The sequence below is a fragment of the Oncorhynchus tshawytscha genome, linkage group LG08 (genome assembly GCF_018296145.1).
Source record: "Oncorhynchus tshawytscha isolate Ot180627B linkage group LG08, Otsh_v2.0, whole genome shotgun sequence".
NCBI classification, from domain to species: domain Eukaryota; kingdom Metazoa; phylum Chordata; class Actinopteri; order Salmoniformes; family Salmonidae; genus Oncorhynchus; species Oncorhynchus tshawytscha.
In genome coordinates this window covers 64,681,614-64,702,739 of record NC_056436.1, presented here as the reverse complement: position 1 = coordinate 64,702,739, position 21,126 = coordinate 64,681,614, and the positions used below count along the sequence as shown (strand labels likewise).

The 21,126-nt window shown below is 43.9% G+C and overlaps 3 protein-coding genes across 3 annotated transcripts; all 3 read left to right on the top strand.

Annotated features, from left to right (window-relative positions):
• The first annotated feature begins 37 nt into the window (after positions 1 to 37).
• LOC112256109 lies at positions 38 to 3,821 on the top strand. Its single transcript, XM_024429102.2, has 3 exons — positions 38 to 1,132; positions 2,763 to 2,865; positions 3,339 to 3,821. Exons 1-3 carry the CDS (start codon positions 902 to 904, stop codon positions 3,695 to 3,697), a joined length of 693 nt encoding a protein of 230 aa, XP_024284870.1. The 5' UTR covers positions 38 to 901; the 3' UTR covers positions 3,698 to 3,821.
• A 3,367-nt stretch (positions 3,822 to 7,188) lies between these two features.
• Positions 7,189 to 8,371, top strand: LOC112256110 (macrophage migration inhibitory factor). Its single transcript, XM_024429103.2, has 3 exons — positions 7,189 to 7,408; positions 7,835 to 8,004; positions 8,072 to 8,371. The coding sequence occupies exons 1-3, from the start codon at positions 7,301 to 7,303 to the stop codon at positions 8,136 to 8,138; spliced, it is 345 nt and encodes a 114-aa protein (XP_024284871.1). The 5' UTR covers positions 7,189 to 7,300; the 3' UTR covers positions 8,139 to 8,371.
• An 8,741-nt stretch (positions 8,372 to 17,112) lies between these two features.
• LOC112256112 (zinc finger protein 629) lies at positions 17,113 to 19,811 on the top strand. The gene is made up of 3 exons (XM_024429108.2): positions 17,113 to 17,301; positions 17,815 to 18,321; positions 18,404 to 19,811. The coding sequence occupies exons 2-3, from the start codon at positions 18,003 to 18,005 to the stop codon at positions 19,138 to 19,140; spliced, it is 1,056 nt and encodes a 351-aa protein (XP_024284876.1). The 5' UTR covers positions 17,113 to 17,301; positions 17,815 to 18,002; the 3' UTR covers positions 19,141 to 19,811.
• Positions 19,812 to 21,126: the final 1,315 nt, after the last annotated feature.

Sequence of the window (21,126 nt, the reverse complement as noted above, 5' to 3'; positions counted from 1 at the left end):
CCCAGACCCACCCCTTTAGCACCCCAGACCCACCCCTTTAGCACCCCAGACCCACCCCTTTAGCACCCCAGACCGGTTTGAAGGGAGATCTGTCAGATTGTACTAAACCAGAAGCCAACATATCTTGACGGAAAGGGGCGCCCATCGAGTTGTAGCGGCTTTTTTGCAAGACAATCCATCGTGGCGTTGAAGTTGATGCAAGAAAAAAAAATTACATATAATAAAATCCGTGTGGAATACTGAAACCAAAAACCTTTAGGGGGACGCGCGCTTTTTAAGCACGTCAATGATCGTGCCTTCCAAAACTTTCCTTTTAACCGCACAAACCTGAAAAAACTCGACACGTTGTAAAATAATCACTAGCGTTCAAAATATAGGCTGTCCACCGCTGGAAAATTATACGTATTTTGAAATTACCGTCGTTCTATTCTTAACCAGTTCAATACCAAATATAGTCATTGTGTTAATATGAAATGTCCTTGAACGGTGCTCTGGTTTGGGGTAACGTTGCCAAAGTTTATAATTAAAAACGCTGAGATAAGTAATTTAATCACTTGCACGTGACACATTTTATGTTTGATGATACAACCCACGAGCACTAATTTAGAGTATAGGGTCCCAGCTAATTCTGATTTCTCAAGTTTGCAAGGCTCGTATCTCCAGATTGTATTACCCCTGCAGAGCAAGCCGATGTAATGGGCTACATCTTTTTGTTTGAATGACTGACAACCGAAGCCGTTTTTAAACCTCTGGTTTTTACCACGCCTTTTTAAAGCAAATTTGCACATACCCCGATCTGTGTTGACCATAGATTTCGCCGCTTATTCTATAGAAAACGTTTTTATATAATTGTCTATTATATTTATAACGTGAAGGAGCCAAAAAAATCGGATTTTCCAAAATGATCAACAACAGTGCACATTCATCCTCAGTACGGGTTTTATTATCCACACTTGTTTTGGTGCTCGGTTTGGCAGCGCGATGCTTCGGGCAGGCCATGCCGTCCAAAGAGAGCCCTCAAGCGGCCCCAGCATCATTCAGTCTCCGGTCCCTGGTCACGGGGACCTGCGAAGATGTCCACAGATACGTGGAATCCGTGGTTGGAACCAATGTGATCGAGTCGACTGTTGAGGTTTGGAAAATAAACCATATTGAATGTAGGCCTACTTTATAGTCGTTATTTTAGTAAATCTAATCAGCACCCAATCCTGTTTCCTGTTATTCTAGCATGTTCATTCATCAATTAACTACATCATTTATAAATTATATCTTATTTCTAAGGGTGACCTTTGCTACCTTCAAAAGATTTGCATAATTGTGGTTTTCTGTCAACTAAAATTTGTCCTCCTTAAAATCTGACTGCATTCCTCTGCATCACTTCCTTCACTCCCTCCCCCTCTACCCTTGCCCTTACCTGATAATCTCTCCTCTGACCCCCACTCTGCTCTGCCCTAATTTCATGTCTGCCTATATCCATGTACCCCCTCCCCTGCTGCCACTACTCTGTGTGCCCAGCACCCCTACCCCAGAGTGTGCTGTTGTATTTAGAGTCACATCTATTCCATGGTAAGAAACCACCAGGTTCCCCGCCCGAATAACCTCTGCTCTGACATAGACCCAAAATCAAACTCCTTATAGCCCTGAATGCAGGGCACGTGTAAGTCCCTTCATACAGTGTGTCCTACAGAAAATTACTACATCACTCTCAAATTGGAGGCTATATCATGGCAGTTGAATATTTGGTTTTATGTGTTTGTAACAGTATATAGCCACATTCATTCCCATGTTTTAGGTTGTCAGGGGGGCTTTTTAAAAGTTGCATGCAGACACATTACAGCTGTCAGAGATGGAAAGTTGTCTGTGTCCTGCTCTAACCCAGAGGAGGCTGGTGGGAGAAGCTATAGTTGTCTGTGTCCTGCTCTTACCCAGAAGAGGCTGGTGGGAGGAGCTATAGCAGGACAGGCTCATTGTAATGGCTGGAATGAATGGAACGGTATCAAACATAAGGAAACCACATCTTTGACTCGGTTCCATTTATTCCAATCCAAACATTACAATGAACCCGCCCTCGTATCACTCCTCCCACTAGCCTCCTCTGTTTGACACACAGAACAGTGCTGCTTGTGTAGTAGCAACAGGTGCAGAGTAGTCTGTGTCCTACTACTGTGACTACCCTTGACCTCAGCTAAGCAGTCTGGAGGGTTGTCGGTCCAGCTGTCAAGTCTTTTTTGACGTGATAGGACAGCTTCGATCTTACACACACACGTAACAGCATCAACAACACCCCCATTATGCCAGCTGGGAAAGACACTTGTGCATAGGACTGTACTTGGATAGTAACTGACTGGCCATTGTTTAACTGACTAACTGAAGGCCTGTGTGTGATCAAAGGCAACTTGTAGATATGTTTGTGGTATAAAACATACCTGCAACCCACAAAAATATCTTGTTCAGAGACGATTGACTCAGTGACCAACCTATTTATACTGATTGACCACAGCTGTTGCTATCATTCTAATTTAAGGGTATCAGTTTTCAGTCGTGCTGCACTAACACTCACTAGAGGATCATGGGAAAAAATGAATGTTACTGTACATAAGCTATAGGTCGGGGGAAATATGCTGACTTCGTTGGTCATTTTAAAGGAAATGTCTGCTCTACTCTAGAAAGGGAATATAATGTTTTTCAACCAGAGCAACTGTTATAATTCTCAAATGTCAACATGTCAAACATTCTTCACTCTCCCTCTCTCTCTCCCTCAGTTCTTTGAGATGTTGAGCCGGTTTCTGGCTGAGGGAGCTGCCAGCGGACTGAATGTCTTCTCTCTTTACGTCACAGATATCCTCAGGGTCACAGGAGTTGATGGTGGGTGTCAGTTTGTGTTTAGTTGGGAGGGAGAGAATCCTTTCTGCATAGAATCCCATCTTTTCTGGATTTACAGAGATAAAATCAGAATGTATTTCCACCACACCACTGGCAATCAGAACATTTTCCCTTTCAGGCCGTCGGATCAGTATCTTTAGTTAGTTAATTGTTGTGCCAGGGAATATGTTTTCACCCTCAGGGAAGTTGGCCTTGTCTAAGAAGAGCTGCTTCTCCCCCTCTGTATGGGAACTGGGAGGTGTGAGTTTTTCCTCGTGTCTGTGACTTATTCTCTGTAGTAGGATCAAACAGCACATGCCATTCGCTCTCAATGATTGCTTCTCAAATTCACTCACGCCTTAAAATATATGCACTGACAAGTTCAAGAGTAAAGATGGTGACAACAAAATAATTGAATTACCCCCCCAGCAATATTCAAATATGCTTAACCCCCCCCCTCTCCTCTTTCTCTCCAGTCCACCTGCCGTTCCCTCACTTCACCGCAGAGGGCGTGGCCTCGGCTGGTCAGTGGGCTCTGCTGGCTCTGATTGGTTACTGGGTGCTGTCCATCATCTTGCGCATGCTGGTGGGTGTGGTGAGGAGGGTGTTCTGGATGCTGAAGGCGGGCATCGCACTGTGGCTCTTTGGCCTGATCGTCAGTGATGCCAAGGCTGGTTCAGACACCACAGCCGTCCGGCTAGCAAGCCTGGTGCTGGGGTGTGCCCTGCTGGGGCTGGCCAGCTCTGGATCAGAAAAGACAGTTCAAGTGGAAGACCGCATGAGCATCCTGGAGGGAAGGGTGAAGGCGGTGGAGAGGAGGAAGGGAGAGGAGTGATGGAAGGAGAGAGGGGGAGGATAGTTGGAAAGGATGGTGGTGCTGAAGGGGGTCTGTCAGTTTCTCAAATGAAATAAAGCAACCACCACGATTTCTTTGATTGAAAGTGGCTTTTCAATTCTTATCCCATCAGGTGTTTGTCTATTACATGTAATATCTGACATCTGTGATACATGGCAAATACGGGGAATTTTTTTTTTAAAGCAAGGAAATGGATAAGTATTCAAGTGATTTAATTATTGTTTAAAAATTGGCTCATTCATCCCCCTCCTCTCCCCTGTAACTATTCCCCAGGTCGTTGCTGCAAATGAGAATGTGTTCTCAGTCAACTTAGCCGGTAAAATAACGAAAAAATAAAATGCGGAACAAAAATATAAACACAACATGCAACAATTACATGAGTTACAGTTCATATAAGGAAATCAGTCAATTGAAAGAAATTCATTAGGCCCTAATCTATGGATTTCACATGACTGCCCAGGGCTGCAGCCACAGGTGAGACTGGGAGTGCATAGGCCCACCCACTTGGTTGCCAGACCCAACCACTGGGAAACCAGGCCCAGCTGGTCGGAATGAGTTTTCCCCCACAAAAGGGCTTTAATACAGACAGAAATACTCCTCACCACCCCCCACCTCTCCTCAGGCGGTCATGCAGGTGAAGAAGCTGGATGTGGAGTTCCTTGCTTGGCATACTGCCAAATTTTCGAAAATGTCGTTGGAGGCAGCTTATGGTAGAGAACTCAACATTACATGATCTGGCAACCGCTCTGGTGGATATTCCTGCAGTTAGCATGCCAATTGCATGCTTCCTCAACTTGAAACATCTGTGGCATTGTGTTGTGACAAAACCGCACATTTTAGTGTTTTATTGTCCCCAGCACAAGGTGCACCTGTGTAATGATCTCGCTATTTAATCAGCTTCATATGTCACACAGGTCAGGTGGATGGATTATCTTGGCAAAGGAGAAATGCTCACTAACAGGGATGTAAACAGATTTGTGCAAAACATTTGAGAGAGAGCTTTTTGTGCGTATGGAACATTTCTGGGATCTTTTATTTCAGCTCATGAAAAATGGGACCCACACTTTACTTGTTGCATTTATATTTTTATTCAGTGTAGTTTGTTCCACTCCATTATACATGTGACACAGACCAATTTTAAGCGCATTAGTGGTTTTGGGTGCATCTATTAGCGCGCTCTCATTTAGCAGATGCTTTTATCCAAAGAAACTTAGTCATGCTTGCATACATTTTACATCTGCGTGTTCCCAGGAATCAAAACCGCTACCCTAGCATTACAAGCGCCATGCTCTACCAACTGAGAAAAGGTAGATTGACAGTGTATAGATAAAACTACTACTACTAGGGACACTTCCACACTGATCTGATCAGCGTTAAAGCAACATGACAATTTGGTATTTTAGCCTACCAGAGAGACCATAGATATATATAGTGGTGCATTCTGCTGAGGCAATGCACCATAGAGAAAATGCAACAGTAACCAAGAGATCTTGGAATGAAGGCACTCTGAGAAGAGGCTGGAAAGAACAGAATAGAGGCAGTTTGAAAGGTAGTTGAAATTCAACCTGGCACCATTAAGCAATTAGGCACAGGGGTGTGTGGTATATGGCTAATTTAGCCCTTAGCCATGGCGTCCTTATGCACAACGCAATGCAGAGACGTGGTATATTGACCATATACCACAAACACCCAAAGTACCTTATTGCTATTATAAACTTGTTACCAACGTAATTGGAACAATAAAAAGTATTTTTTTGGTCATACATGTGGTATATAGTCTGATATACCATGACTTTCAGCCAATCAGCATTCAGTGCTCAAACCACCCAAACTTCTATTTAAGAATGATGGAGGCCACTGTGTTATTGGGGACCTTCAATGCTGCAGAAATGTTTTGGTACCCTTCCCCAGATCTGTTCCTCGACAGAATCATGTCTCTGAAAGTGTTGAATACTTATGTAAATAGGGTATTTCTGTTTTACATTTTTCATAAATTTGCAAACAATGCTAAAAACCTGTTTTCACTTTGTCATTATGGAGTATTGTGAGTAGATTGATGAGGGTAAAATATATTTAATACATTTTGGAATAAGGCTGTAACGTAACAGAATGTGTAAAAGGGGAATGGGTCTGAATACTTTCCGAATGCACTGTATATGAATGCAGCTACCAATACACTGAAACCAATGGATGCAGTTCATCACAGCGCACAACACTTTTACGGGCGACAGGTTGAGGACACATCACTACATTCTGCATCAGAAAGTAGGCTGGCCCTCTTTGAAGTGTCATAGATCGATGCGTTGCTCTCTTTTTGTTTATAAAGCTCGTTTACAAAAACTCCCGCCTCACCTGACATCCTTCATAACCTTTAGATGTATAAATGACCATACACGATCTCAGGGATTGCGACCTCTGGAGATTCCTTCGGTCTCTACAGTTAGGTAAATCCGTTGTAGTTTTTCCCCCCACTTTTCTTGTGGAATAAACTAAAACTCTTAAAGTGGATGAATTGGTGCCTCTGGGGCATTTACGATGGCTGACTGAGTACCGTTTTAATGAAACGTGTTTGTTTTTTAATGACTGGGTTGTGTATCTCTTTCGTGCTTTTCATATTGAATTGATGTGTATATTTTTTTTTATCTGTAAAAGAGACCTTGGTCTCAGCATGAGTCCTTGTCAAAATAATGGTTAAAGGTTGGGAACCATTGATGTATTGAGTGGCAGGCCTAATCAAGTGTCATAGGATCAACTCACCTTCACTAGTAGAGAAAACAGTCAGTAGGATCCAGAGGAGCATGACCTACATGGGATACAGTATAGAATGTTAATTATTCGAGATCGGTCATTTGCGAAACGCAGTCAACTGCGTGCAGTTGGTGGAAAAGGAGTTGAATGTGTTGTGAATGTCCGATTAATTTATTCTTGAAGTGTCATTTCAACGTTTGTTGAGCATATGATCGTACATAATATATGATTTGCCTCAATACAGGAAAGTTCAACAAATACACATATAGCTTCATTTGATTTAAAACCCAATTTGTGTACAGTTAGAGTAATAACTGTGAATAGCTAAGACATTCAGAACCGTATTCAGAACCTATCCAACAGTAAAAAAAAAAAAAAAAAAAATGTGCGCACATTACGTGATTGAATATGCCAATCAACTCCAGCCCGATGTACAAATTCTTCTCGATTCCGCCAGGGTTTTCAAACTCGTCTTTCTGATTCCACGATATCTGTCGAATTGGAGCGTCAATGTCCCGTTTGTTTCCTACATTCCATAACCAAGACCCAGTACAGAGCATACGTAGCCTGAACAACCACTTGTGGTCGCTGTTTACTTGTCTATGACTGTCGTGTGCGTTTCACCCGGCCTTCTCCCTTTTCCAGTTTTTTTTCTGCATAAAAATATCTGTTTTCACCCCACGCGGTAGGTGGCGGCAATATACCGTTTTTGTTTGTAGTCCGCCAATAAAAACTCAGAGAAGAAGGAGCTACCTTCCAGATTGCATCCGCATCAGAGCTGAGTTGAACACGGTTAAAATTCCTGCAACACAGAACTTCAGCGAAGCGATCAACATGCCTATGTTTTTGGTAAATACTAATGTGGCCAAGAGTGACATTCCGCCTGCACTGTTGTCTGAGGCCACAGAGGAACTGGCCAAGGCGATGGGCAAACCTGTGCAGGTGAGTCTTCCAAACTTGGCACAGCAATGCTTTTTTTGCCCCAGTTGTAGATAGCTAGCTAGTTGCTTTGATGCTGACGCATTTTTCTGCACCGAAAATGACATTGCAGGGTACCCCTTTTGTTTCCCTTGAGAGACCTCTTCAGTCTTTACCTATGCATAACATAACCGTTATACAACTGGGCATGAGCATAGTGTAGTAATCCAAAAATAGAACAGGCTTTACAGTGCTGCAGGTCTGCTGTACTTTGATAGGTCCAGGACAGAAATACTGTAACACACAATCCAACAACTAGTTCTTATTTATTATGAATTTACATGAACAACCATGACAGTGAAATTGGAGTTTTCCTCATGCCTTTCAGACACACGATTGTTCCAGCTCCCACTGACTATGTCCTGTGCTCTGTTTGTGTCTCTCTCTCAGTACCTTGCTGTGCACATCATCCCAGACCAGTTGATGATGTTTGGAGGGAAAGCAGACCCTTGTGCTCTCTGCTCCCTTCACAGCATTGGAAAGATCAAAGGAGCTCAGAAACAATACTCTAAACTACTGTGTGGACTGCTCAACAAACACCTGGGCATCTCCCCCGACAGGTAATGGACACACACATGCATATGAAGTGTTCATGCAGTATATTAACCCATTCCTCGTGTCTGTCAGGATCTACGTCAACTTCTTTGACGTGGAGGCAGCGAACGTAGCCTGGAACAACTCTACCTTCGGCTGATCAGGGGATCTGAACTTCAATGGGAGCTGACCCCTCCTTTCCCCACACCTTAATAACGGTAGTACAGCATTAGAGTAGGCTGTGGAGAGACCAGCAGAGATGCCCAGTTTCTGGGCTGACGTAGAGCAGCATTGATAAATGCACTTAAATGGACCCTTGCTTTATGCAGACCCTTGGTTTGTACTGGATCCTTGGCTTTGATGTTCCAATAAAGTGATTCTCATTGATCACAACTTGTTCTGTTTTCCCTTTGTCTTTAACTTACTGGATGCTTTGCATTGACATGCATGAAGCAGTTCAACATTACCTCACAGACTATCGTGTTAAATTATTAGGTAAAGTTCAAGGTATAGTTGATAGCCTAATGTAAACCACTCTGCGCTGGTGGAGTGATTTGCTAGGTGTGTATTTGCCTTTTGTACATATGCAAATAATTGGACTTGGTATGTCATTGACTGTATGGTATAGAGTGCCCATGACACTTGATGTTTGGCATGCAGCCCATGTCCACCAATAGAGGACAGCAATAGAAACATGTCTTCTGACTTTTTGTGTATTTATCCTCTGTAATTTCTGGTAGATGTATCTGTTGGCTGATGTAACGTATTTTTAGACGTCAAATCAAAGACTGATGTAGTCCCGCTCCACCTGCGCTATACAACCATCTTTGTTGCCTTGCACCACTTCTGGGGTTCAATCAGGGTCACTGGATAGAATGGTATCAGATTACATTGGAGACTGTTCTGAATTGAAACGATAGTACTGACACTAGATGTATAACACCCTCTATTGTTGCCACTGGTGGGTAAACACTTCAGCAGCCAAACCTCATTCATATGCTCACACAGTTGCTTAACATGTAGAATGGTCCTCAGCACAGGCGGTTTACCTATATATCTTGCTTCAAGTAAACTTACAACTATGCCGGTTTTCATGGTGAACACAAATGTAGCCAAGGCTTCCATGACTGGTGCACTTCTATTTGCAGCCTGGTATCATAGACAAGATGAAACATTGGGAAATTAGTATATGTTATGTTTGGTGTGGTTACAAAAGACAAGTTTACTTAAGGGAAAAGTGAGAGTAGGGTGGGTGGGAGTATAACACAAATGTCTAGCAACCCAGTCGTTGCGTGTTTGAATTTCATCATGGACAACTTTACATTTTTTGCTAATTAGCAACTTTAACTACTTTTTAGCTACTTAGCATGTTTGCTAACCCTTCCCCTACCCCTTTAACCTAACCTTAAGCCTACCCTTAGGCTAGCTAACATTACCCACAACAAATTGGAAATTGTAACATATTGTACAAATTGCAATTCGGATTCTGTGCTTCCAAATTTGTTTGGGGAAGGCCCTTTACTGTTTTAGCATGACAATGCCCCCGTGCACAAAGCAAGGTCCATTCAGAAATGGTTTGTCGAGATCTGTGTGGAAAGACTTGACTGGCCTGCAAAGAGCCCTGACCTCAACCCCATCACACACCTTTGGGATGAATTGGAACACCGACTGCGAGCCAACCTCAGTGCCCGACCTCACTAATGCTCTTGTGGTTGAATGGAAGCAAGTCCCTGCAACAATGTTCCAACAGCTAGTGGAAAGCCTTCCTGGAAGAGTGGAGGCTGTTATAGCAGCAAAGGGGGAACCAACTCCATATTAATACCTGTGATTTTGGAATGAGATGTTCAACAAGCAGGTGTTCACATACTTTTGCTTATGTAGTGTATATACCATATGAAGCGTAACATAAACTAAATTGACTGTCTTGGATTTACATAAATAATACGATATGCTCTGAGACCAGATTGCAATCTGAAACTAATGGAACTGTCCAAAGCCATGGGAAATCCAGGACCTGAGGTGAGTAAAAAGAAAATAACTATAGTGCAAATTAATGTACAGAACCCATTTCAAGTAGTGTTGTATACAGTGTCTTAACTTTTCCATAGCTCACAAACCGATGTAGTAGGAAGGAATGAAATGAAACTAAAATCTACAGCTATAATCTGTACCTAAAACACTTGTGGACCAGCACTAGCTCTTAGAACTGAGGGACTTTTGAGAAGAATGGGTGTGATTGTTTGCCTGTCAACATACGATGAATCATTCACATTGCATTAAGCCATTAAACAAAATAAATGTGTATTGACCAGGCTTGACATTATGGTAGATAAAAGTATTTTGATTTCTGCAGTACTTTTTCGTTGACATCTTTCCAGACCAGATGATGACGCTTGGGGGAACCACACGGTTCTGTCAACACCATTGGAGCTATCAGTGAGGAACAGAACCTGCTGTATTCTAAACTACTGTGTGAGCTGCTCAACAAACCCCTGAGCATCGCTCCTAACAGGTACAGAACACGCATGCATGCTTGCATATACAGTGCCTTCGGAAAGTATTCAGACCCCTTGACTTTTTCCACATTTTGTTAGGTTACAGCCTTATTCTAAAATTGATTCAATTGTTTTTTTTCTTCATCAATCTACACACAATACTCCATAATGACAAAGCAAAAACTGGTTTTTAGAAATCCTTGTAATTTATACAAATATTCAAACTGAAATATACCATTTACATAAGTATTCAGACCCTTTACTCAGTACATTGTTGAAGCAGCGATTACAGCCATGAGTCTCTTTGGGTATGACACTACAAGCTTGGCACACCTGTATTTGGGGAGTTTCTCCCATTCTTCTCTGTAGATCCTCTCAAGCTCTTGTCAGTTTGGATGCGGAGCGTTGCTGCACAGTTATTTTCAGGTCTCCAGAGATGTTCGATCAGGTTCAAGTCGGGGTTCTGGCTGTGCCACTCAAGAACATTCAGAGACTTGTCCCGAAGCCACTCCTGCATTGTCTTGGCTGTGTACTTAGGGTTGTTGTCCTGTTGGAAGGTGAACATTCGCCCCAGTCTGATGTCCTGAGCGCACTTGTTAGGAATTTTATGAATAATGACTAAACAATATCTCCATTTAAATAGAACTATAACTAATTAAACTCTACCCTGTTTTATTATATCTGATTAATAATATTAGTTCATAAGGAAGAGATTATGTAGCATGAACAAGGAGTAATTAAACATAATAAACACCATTCCCACTAGTTTGGGGGGGAATGGGTTGTGTGTTTTAAGTAAGCAAAAAGGATCATTAACCTATGTTTGAACCGACTCAACTATAACTCTGGGGCGTTTAGATAAGACAGCGAGAGCCTCCCTAGGTTTTCCGTTATCTGGAACTGTCTACTAAATAGTGATAGATAATGGTGAGACTTCAGAAGTTAATCTTGATATAGTGTGTGTGTCAGGAGGGTGTGCTAGTGGGTTGGAATAAACTTTTGAACCAGCTTTGTCTTGGTCGAGAGGAGGAGATTCATTCTATAACCAATGACGTCATTTTATATATAAACTGTTGTACGTGGTTCTATGGCAGAGCGCTCCATAAATAAATACTATTATCTAATTTTGATAAGACTGGTCACTGTCTATTTTATGCAAATAAGAATCTTACAAATTCTTAAACAGGCAGTGATTCTAATTAAATTGATTAATGAACACATATAACAATTATGAGATTCCGTTGACAGCACTGGAGCAGGTTTTCAACAAGGATCTCTCTGTACTTTGCTCCGTTCATCTTTGCCTTGATCCTGACTAGTCTCCCAGTCCCTGCTGCTGAAAAACATCCCCACAGCATGTTGCTGCCACCACCATGCTTCACCGTAGGGATGGTGCCAGGTTTCCTCCAGATGTGACGCTTGGCATTCAGGCCAAAGAGTTCAATCTTGGTTTCATCAGACCAGATAATCTTGTTTCTCGTGGTCTGAAAGTCTTTAGGTGCCTTTTGGCAAACTCCAAGTGGGCTGTCATGTGCCTTTTACTGAGGAGTGGCTTCCATCTGGCCACTCTACCATAAAGGCCTGATTGGTGGAGTGCTGCAGAAATGGATATCCTTGGAAAGTTCTCCCATCCCCACAGAGGAACTCCAGAGCTCTGTCAGAGTGACCATCGGGTTCTTGGTCACCTCCCTGACCAAGGCCCTTCTCCTCCGATTGCTCAGTTTGGCCGGGCGGCCAGCTCTACGAAGAGTCTTAGTGTTTCCAAACTTCTTCCATTATAATAATGATGGAGGCCACTATGTTCTTGGGGACCTTCAATGCTGCAGACAATGTTTTGGTACCCTTCCCCAGATCTGTGCCTCGACATAATCCTGGCTCTGAGCTTTATGGACAATTCCTTTGACCTCATGGCTTGGTTTTTGCTCTGACATGCACTGTCAACTGTGGGACCTTTATATAGACCGGTGTGTGCATTTCCAAATCATGCCCAATCAATAGAATTTACCCCAGGTGGACTCCAATCATGTTGTAGAAACATGTTAAGGATGATCAATGGCAACAGGATGCACCTGAGCTCAATTTCAAGTCTCATAGCAAAAGAGTCTGAATACTTATGTAAATAAAGTATTTATTTTTTATTTTTATACATTTGCAAAAATGTCTAAACCTGTTTCCGCTTTGCCATTATGGGGTATTGTGTGTAGATTGCTGAGGATTTGTTTTTTAAAATCCATTTCAAATCAAATCAAATTTATTTATATAGCCCTTCGTACATCAGCTGATATCTCAAAGTGCTGTACAGAAACCCAGCCTAAAACCCCAAACGGCAAGCAATGCAGGTGTAGAAGCACGGTGGCTAGGAAAAACTCCCTAGAAAGGCCAAAACCTAGGAAGAAGCCTAGAGCGGAACCAGGCTATGTGGGGTGGCCAGGGTGTGCCGGGTGGAGATTATAACAGAACATGGCCAAGATGTTCAAATGTTCATAAATGACCAGCATGGTCGTATAATAATAAGGCAGAACAGTTGAAACTGGAGCAGCAGCAGCACGGTCAGGTGGACTGGGGACAGCAAGGAGTCATCATGTCAGGTAGTCCTGGGGCATGGTCCAGAGAGAGAGAGAACACTAAGATTCACACAGGACACCGAATAGGACAGGAGAGGTACTCCAGATATAACAAACTGACCCTAGCTCCCCGACACATTAACTACTGCAGCATAAATACTAGAGGCTGAGACAGGAGGGGTCAGGAGACACTGTGGCCCCAGACAGGGCCAAACAGGAAGGATATAACCCCACCCACTTTGCCAAAGCACAGCCCCCACACCACTAGAGGGATATCTTCAACCACCAACTTACCATCCTGAGACAAGGCTGAGTATAGCCCACAAAGATCTCCGCCATGGCACAACCCAAGGGGGGGGGCGCCAACCCAGACAGGATGACCACATCAGTGAATCAACCCACTCAGGTGACGCACCCCACAGCAGGATTAGTAAACGCTCCTCCGGCTCTGCGGCTCCGAACACCAACTGTCGGACATGCTCGTGTAACAGTATAACTTTAGTCCGTCCCCTCGCCCATACCCGGGCTCAAACCAGGGACCCTCTGCACACATCAACAACTGACACCCACGAAGCATCGTTACCCATCGCTCCACAAAAGCCGCGGCCCCTGCAGAGCAAGGGGAACCACTACTTCAAAGTCTCAAAGCGAGTGACGTCACCGATTGAAATGCTATTAGCGTGCACCACCGCTAACTAGCTAGCCATTTCACATCCGTTACACTCGCAGGGAATAGATCACGAGCATAGAGGAGAAACATACATGTTTTGAACTAATAATTGATCATTAAATGTTATGATGGACACCGCTTTGAGGTTTGTAGAACCAAAACATACACAGCCTCTAGAATCTGCTCAACTCACACTTGAGAATTAATTGTTTGAGGGGCTGCAGTTCGCGAATGACATTGTACTTATCGCACAGTCGTTCACAATCTAGTCCGGTTGTGGCCACAATTTAGTTTAAAATGTATCAAGAATTAATATTATTTGTATGCATAGTAATCAAAAAATGTATACTGTTTAAATCACACGTTTACATGTCTCAGTCACAAATGACAGCTTCAATAAGTCCCCTATTGTGAACGAGAAGCTTGTAAAATCATGACTCTTTCAACTTTTCAGTTCACCGTTCGCCAGCAGGGGTCCTGTGTGCTCTCGGCATTACTGACTCAAACAAAATTAGTCTAATGATTCGTTATTTTGACTGAACGGGTCGAAAAGATTTTCAGTAAAAAGAGCCGAACTTCCCATCACTACTATAAACACACCAATGGCAAATTACTTCCCGCTAACGAGAGACTTGCATTTCAGAGGCCACACCCCACTCGTATGTACAGAATGGTCTAAACTGTTTTAAGCACAGTAAATGTACTGAACATTTATTGTGTTAAAGCTAGAATCTCTAGTTGCTACATCCATTTTTGGACTTAAATTAATTAATGATAGGGTACTACTGGGTAACTGCCCCCACCACCTTAGAACAACGTCTAATTGATGACACAAAAAATAAACGTTTGGAAAACAATTGGTATGTGGATGGTCATGCTTCGGCGAATAAACGATAAAAGGAAATAAATGGCTACAGTTTACACTTTTTTTAGTTATTTCATGAAATGTTTTTAGAAAAATGATTTTCTTTTAAAGTACCAGGTCACCTCCCCCCTCCCCCCGTGGGGTAACTGGCACCTGGGGACAGTCAGTGCTCAAGTACATAGCCAATGAGCGTACAAGGTCAACATTTGTGGCCAATAGGATCTCTGTTATCAGATAGAACACATCTGCATCACTGTGGAGGTATGTGGAAACTAGTTTCTGGAGTGCAAAAGGTAGATCCATGGCCCAGTGTTTTTTTTAACCTTTATTTAACTCGGCAAGTCAGTTAAGAACAAATTCTTATTTTCAATGACAGCCTAGGAACAGTCGTTCTGATACCTGAACAGCCTTTTTAGGGGCAGAACGACAGATTTGTACCTTGTCAGCTCGGGGATTTGAACTTGCAACCTTCCCATTACTTGTCCAACGTTTCACTGGCAAGATGACAGTCCACACTGCAAGGTCTCCCGTATCATGTATTTGACAGTTTGTTCCTGTTTCCAGGTGGACTCCCTGGGTGCTGGTGTAATCTGGAAGCTACGTGCCTGTTTCATAGCTTGTTGAACTTTGGAAGTTAAGTGTTTTTTTTTCCAGTGTTGGATTGATGTTGTTGCAGTTATGTCAGAGGCCATCCTCACCTTCCAGTACCAGCTCAATGGAGTCATGGAAACAGTCCTCAAAACCGCTGTGCATGAGATCACTCGGCTGGTGAAGTACAGCTTCCTAGAAGAAGTGACCGGGAGCAAGCGGGAAGTTGACGTCTTGAAGGAGAGGCTGCAGCAGCGTGAACACAGATGAAGGGATGGAGAGGAGAAGAGGAGGGAAGATAAAGAGCAGAAAAAGAAGAGGGAAGAGTGCGAGCCGAGGGGGATGTGTTGGAGATGTGGTTGTGCTGGAGACACTGAGGAGAGAGAAGAGGCTCTGTTAGGTGAATGAGGAGAGATATGTGTGTGTATATCACACAAACGATATAGGATCTATAACTTTCTACTGTTTTGTCCTCCGCAGCAGAGGAAGGTTGTGTTATCAAACAGGAGATCTTCCAGTCAGGTGGACCCAGCACTCTCCCAGAGAGGGTCCACAGGAAATGGCCACACCCATCTCTTCCTGTGTCTCTGAAAGGATGGAAGAGAGGGAGGCACATGTCGTCCGCATCAAAGAGGAGCCTGATGACTGGGGGGGATCTGATTACCCAGATGATCACATCCACATATTCCCCCATAATGAGCCAGAGTCGTCTGGAGAGATTGAAGTCACAACATGGGGCCAGTGAGCTTCTTCCTACAGTACCAGCACCATGGACCAGGAAAGAGCAGCACCTACTCCCAAGGTCAGTGTGGGAAGAGCTTCCCTCAGCTCCGAAACCTGAAAGACCACCAGAAGTACCACCACACAGGGAAGAAGGCCTTCACCTGCTCCCAGTGTGGTATGGGTTTTGTGTACGTGTGCCACCTCAGGGTACACATGCAGCGCCACACGAGGGAGAGGGCCTTCACCTGCTCTCAGTGTGGGAAGGGTTTTGTGTACATGTGCCACCTCAGGGTACACATGCAGTGCCACACGGGGGAGAGGCCGTTCAGCTGCTCTCAGTGTGGAAAAAGCTTCAGCCTTCAGAGCGGCTTGAAGAGACGCAGGGTCCTTTACACTGCAGAGATGCCTTACCACTGGTAACAGATTCAATTCTAGAGCGGACCTGAAAAGACATGAACAGATAGATTCATGCAGCAAGGTACACCTTTGAGATGAGGCAGGTTGATTGGGGGGGGATAACTGCCCACGTGTACTATGTTCAATGTATCTATTAGTTGCTGATTCATTTAATGTTGAAAGGAATAAAACTCTTTGAATAAATTATTCTCATCGTTTCTTAAATGATTGGTCACACAGTGTTATTTAATTGTTACATGCACACACACACACACATCTTAAAAGTAAAAGAGTAATAAGCAAGTAGCCTTGTCTGAGCCCGAATGGCCCAAAGAGCAACTTAGGCAAATAAATACTTGTGGAACTGTGCTTTAGACAGATTGTCACATCAAAAAATATTTACCAGATCTGTGCAATTGCATTGGCAGTATCATCACCTTGATGTTACAGATCAGTGGGGGAGGGACCAATCCTCTACAGTCTAGTTAGGTATTAGTTTAGCTATAATGTATAATCTGTGCTATAATATACAGTAGTGTTCGGGAAACGAAGCTTCCTGAAACATTGAGCATTTCAAGCTAATTGGGTCGAAAATATGTTAATTACTCTTGGCTTTGATCAACATGTACACTAGTGGCAGCTGCTGGTCAAAATAATTTAGAATAGCCAAATTATTATAGTTTACGTCGCACGCGCTGGGTAGCCGTAAATAAAATCTTTGGGGTAACTTTTTTTGTCTTCTACAGAAACAAATCAGGTGGTCGTTCGACAAAACGACGATTCGGACGTCATTGATCACGTGCTTCTGACAAAGTGATAAAAGCAACAGCACACTGCTTCGAGATAAACTGCTTAGCGATTTCTACGCATGCCTCGGAGTTCCGGTATAAAACGTGACATCACTAATATATAGTAGCTGCCTGTCTCTTTTACCTCTGTGTGCAGTTCTAGTAGATATAGGTAGGAGGTTTTGTAACAAGTTGATTTGTTGACGCACTCCAAAAAATAACGTTTGGAAAGTGGTAAGTATATTTTTGTTTGTGTCAAATGGTCAGAAAGCTGCTACACAACCCTGTGTTATTAGCTTAGTTAGCTAGGTGCTATTAGAAACGCGGGTGTATTTACATTCTACCGTTGCTTTCTATTGTATTGGGTGGCACAGAAACAGTCCAGGGGAAACCAAGAGTAAAATACAATTCCATTTCAACTTACTGTGCAGGAGGGCAGGACGGTTAGTCATTATGGTGGGGGAATTTGAGACATATCTAAATGATTGTATTATTAAACAGTATGTAAATACACATGCGTTGCTAAAAGCACCTAACGTTACTAGCTAGCAAGCTTGAAATGCGATAACGTTATGAGGTTTACCTAACCACAGCCAAACGTGGTGTAAGTAAGGGTTTATTAATTTGTTTGTCACAGTCATGTGTCATGGCTAAATTATTGGTAGGTGAACCTTCTATTACTGACAAGATATTTGAGGCACATCAAGACCACATTTGGTGTATTTGACAGTTTGCCCCTGTTTCTAGGAGGAAGCGATACCTGACTCTGGGCACTGGTGTGATCTGGAGGAGGCTAAATCCAAGTCTTTCCATTATAGTGAACCAAACTGGGAAACAAGGGGGGCAGCTCATCCATAGAAGACTGAACTCTGGGACTGGTACCAATAAGGGAAGGGGGGTTGATTTTCCAGTGTTGGATTGATGTTGTTGCAGTTATGTCAGAGGCCATCCTCACCTTCCAGTACCAGCTCAATGGAGTCATGGAAACGGTCCTCAAAACTGCTGTGCATGAGATCACTCGGCTGGTGAAGGACAGCTTCCTGGAGGAAGTGACATGGAGCAAGCAGGAAGTGGATGTCTTGAAGGAGAGGCTGCAGCAGTGTGAGCAGAGATGGAGGGATGGCGAGGAGGAGAGGAAGAGGGCAGTTGAAGAGAGAGAGCAGAAAAAGAAGAGGGAAGAGTGTGAGCCAAGGGGGATGTGTAGAAGATGTGGTTGTGCTGGAGACACTGAGGAGAGGGAAGGGGCTCTGTTAGGTGAGTGAGGAGCGATATACATACACACACACACACACACACCTGATATAGGAACTATAACTTTGTTCTGTTCCATCCTCAGGAGCAGAGGAAGGTTGTGCTATCAAACAGGAGATGTTCCAGCCAGGTGGACCCAGCACTCTCCCAGAGAGAGAATGTCCACAGGAAATGGCCACACCCAGTTCTTCCTGTGTCTCTGAAAGGATGGAAGAGAGGGTGGTCCATATCAAAGAGGAGTCCGATGACTGGGGGGACTTGGTTACCCAGATGATCACATCCCCAGATTCCCCCATGATGAGCCTGAGTCATTTGCAGCGATTGAGCTCACATCCTGGGGGATGGACCAGTGAGCCTCTACCTCCAGCACAATTGGCCAGGGACCCTCCACCTCTACCTCCAGCACCATGGACCAGGAAGGAGCAGCACCTACTCCCAAGGTCATTGATACCCACTCAGGGGACAGAGCATGCTGTAGTGGCCCTCGAGACCAGTCCCAATGGCCTGAGCATCAACACAATGGCAGAGCTGGGGGTCAAACCCTTCAGCTGTCCACACTGTGGGAAGAGTTTCCCTCAGCTCCGAAATCTCAAACACCACCAGAAGTACCACCACACAGGGAAGAAGGCCTTCACCTGCTCCCAGTGTGGTAAGGGCTTTGTGTACATGTCCCACTTCAGGGTACACATGCAGCGCCACACGGGGGACAGGCCATTCAGCTGCTCTCAGTGTGGGAAGAGCTTCAGCCTTCAGAGTGGCTTAAAGAAACACAGGGTCATTCACACTGCAGAGATCCCTTATGTGGTGGAAATTAAATATTAATTACATACTATGCTGTTTTTACTGAAGAGAATTGTCTACTGTTATGTTATTTTTACTGATACAGGCTTGTCTTGTGACTTAGTCATAAATCTGAGCGTACAGATTTGAGCTGCTTGGATGTGACACAGTATGTGACCTCCTGTGTTTACGATCGGCAGGAATTTAGCTATGTGGGATTTGCAGGGAGGAACAGCGAGTGGAGGCGATATCAGCTATCATGATCGACACAGATGAACTAAATTACTTCTTACAACTCTGTTCCCAGGGCCTGTTTCTGCACATCTGCTAACTGTCACAAAGATAAAAGGATGTACTTTCTATAAAAGGCGAAAGGCAGCTCTGTTCATGGAGCTTTTCAACTCTGACTATTTTTTTTTGTGATGGTTGATTGCTTAATTTTTGCAAATCTTGAAGTTGTTTTGAAGAATAGTCTTTTCTCCTTTTGGTTAGAAATACTTACCATTGCACGGAATGTGGGAACAGATTCAATTCTAGAGCAGACATGAACAGATTCATGCAAGGTAGACCTTTGAGCAGAAGCAGGTTGATTTAGAAAAATAGAGTGGGGGAAAAAAACTGCTCACGTGTACTATGTTCAATGTGTTGTTGCTGACGCATTTAATGTTGAGAGGAATAAAACTTTGAATAAATTATTCTCATCCTTTCTTAAATGATTTATCAGTGTTATTTGTTACACACATCTTCAAAGTAAGAGTAATAAGCAAGTAGCCTTGTCTGAGCCTGAATGGCCCATAGAGGAACTTACTGTCACATAAATAGAAAGCCAATTCTAGATTTAACTTTGGATTGGAGATGTTTGATGTGAGTCTGGAAGGAGAGTTTACAGTCTAACCAGACACCTAGGTATTTGTAGTTGTCCACATATTCTAAGTCAGAACCATCCAGAGTAGTGTTGCTGGGCGGGCGGGCAGGTGCAGGCAGCGATCGGTTGAAGAGCATTTAGTTTTACTTGTATTTAAGAGCAGTTGGAGGCCACGGAAGGAGAGTTGTATGGCATTGAAGCTCGCCTGGAGGGTTGTTAACACAGTGCCCAAAGAAGGGCCGGAACTATACAGAGTGGCGTCGTCTGCGTAGAGGTGGATCAGAGACTCACCAGCTGCAAGAGCGACATCATTGATGTATATAGAGAAGAGAGTTGGCCCGAGAATTGAACCCTGTGGCACCCCCATAGAGACTGGAGTCATGGAAACGGTCCTCAAAACCGCTGTGCATGAGATTAATCGGTTGGTGAAGGACAGCTTCCTGGAGGAAGTGACAGAGCAAGCAAGAAGTGGACGTCTTGAAGGAGAGGCTGCAGCAGTGTGAGCCGAGATGGAGAGACAGAGAGGAAGAGGGAAGTTGAAGACAAAGAGCAGAGTGGGATGTGTAGGAGATGTGGTTGTGCTGAAGACACTGAGGAGATAGAAGAGGCACTGTCAGGTGAGTGAGGAGAGATGCACACACCCACACGATATAGGATCTATAACTTTGTTCTGTTCCATCCTCAGGAGCAGAGGAAGGTTGTGTTATCAAACAGGAGATGTTCCAGCCAGGTGGACCCAGCGCTCTCCCAGAGAGGGTCCATGGGAAACGGCCACACCCAGCTCTTCCTGTGTCTCTGAAAGGATGGAAGAGACAAAGGCCCATGTGGTCCATATCAAAGAAGAGCCCAATGACTGGGGGGGACTTGGTTTCCCAGATGATCACATCCACAGTTTCCCCCATAATCAGCCTGAGTCGTCAACAGAGATTGAGCTCACATCATGGGGGATGGACCAGGGAGCCTCTTCCTCCATTACCATTGGCCAGGAAGGAGCAGGACCTTCTCCCAAGGTTAGTTATACCCACCCAGGAGACAGAGCATGCTGTGGGGGCCCACGAGGACAGTCCCTACGGCCTGATGATCAACACAACGGCAGAGCTGGGGGTCAAACCCTTCAGCTGCTCACACTGTGGGAAGAGCTTCCCTCTGCTCCGAAACCTAAA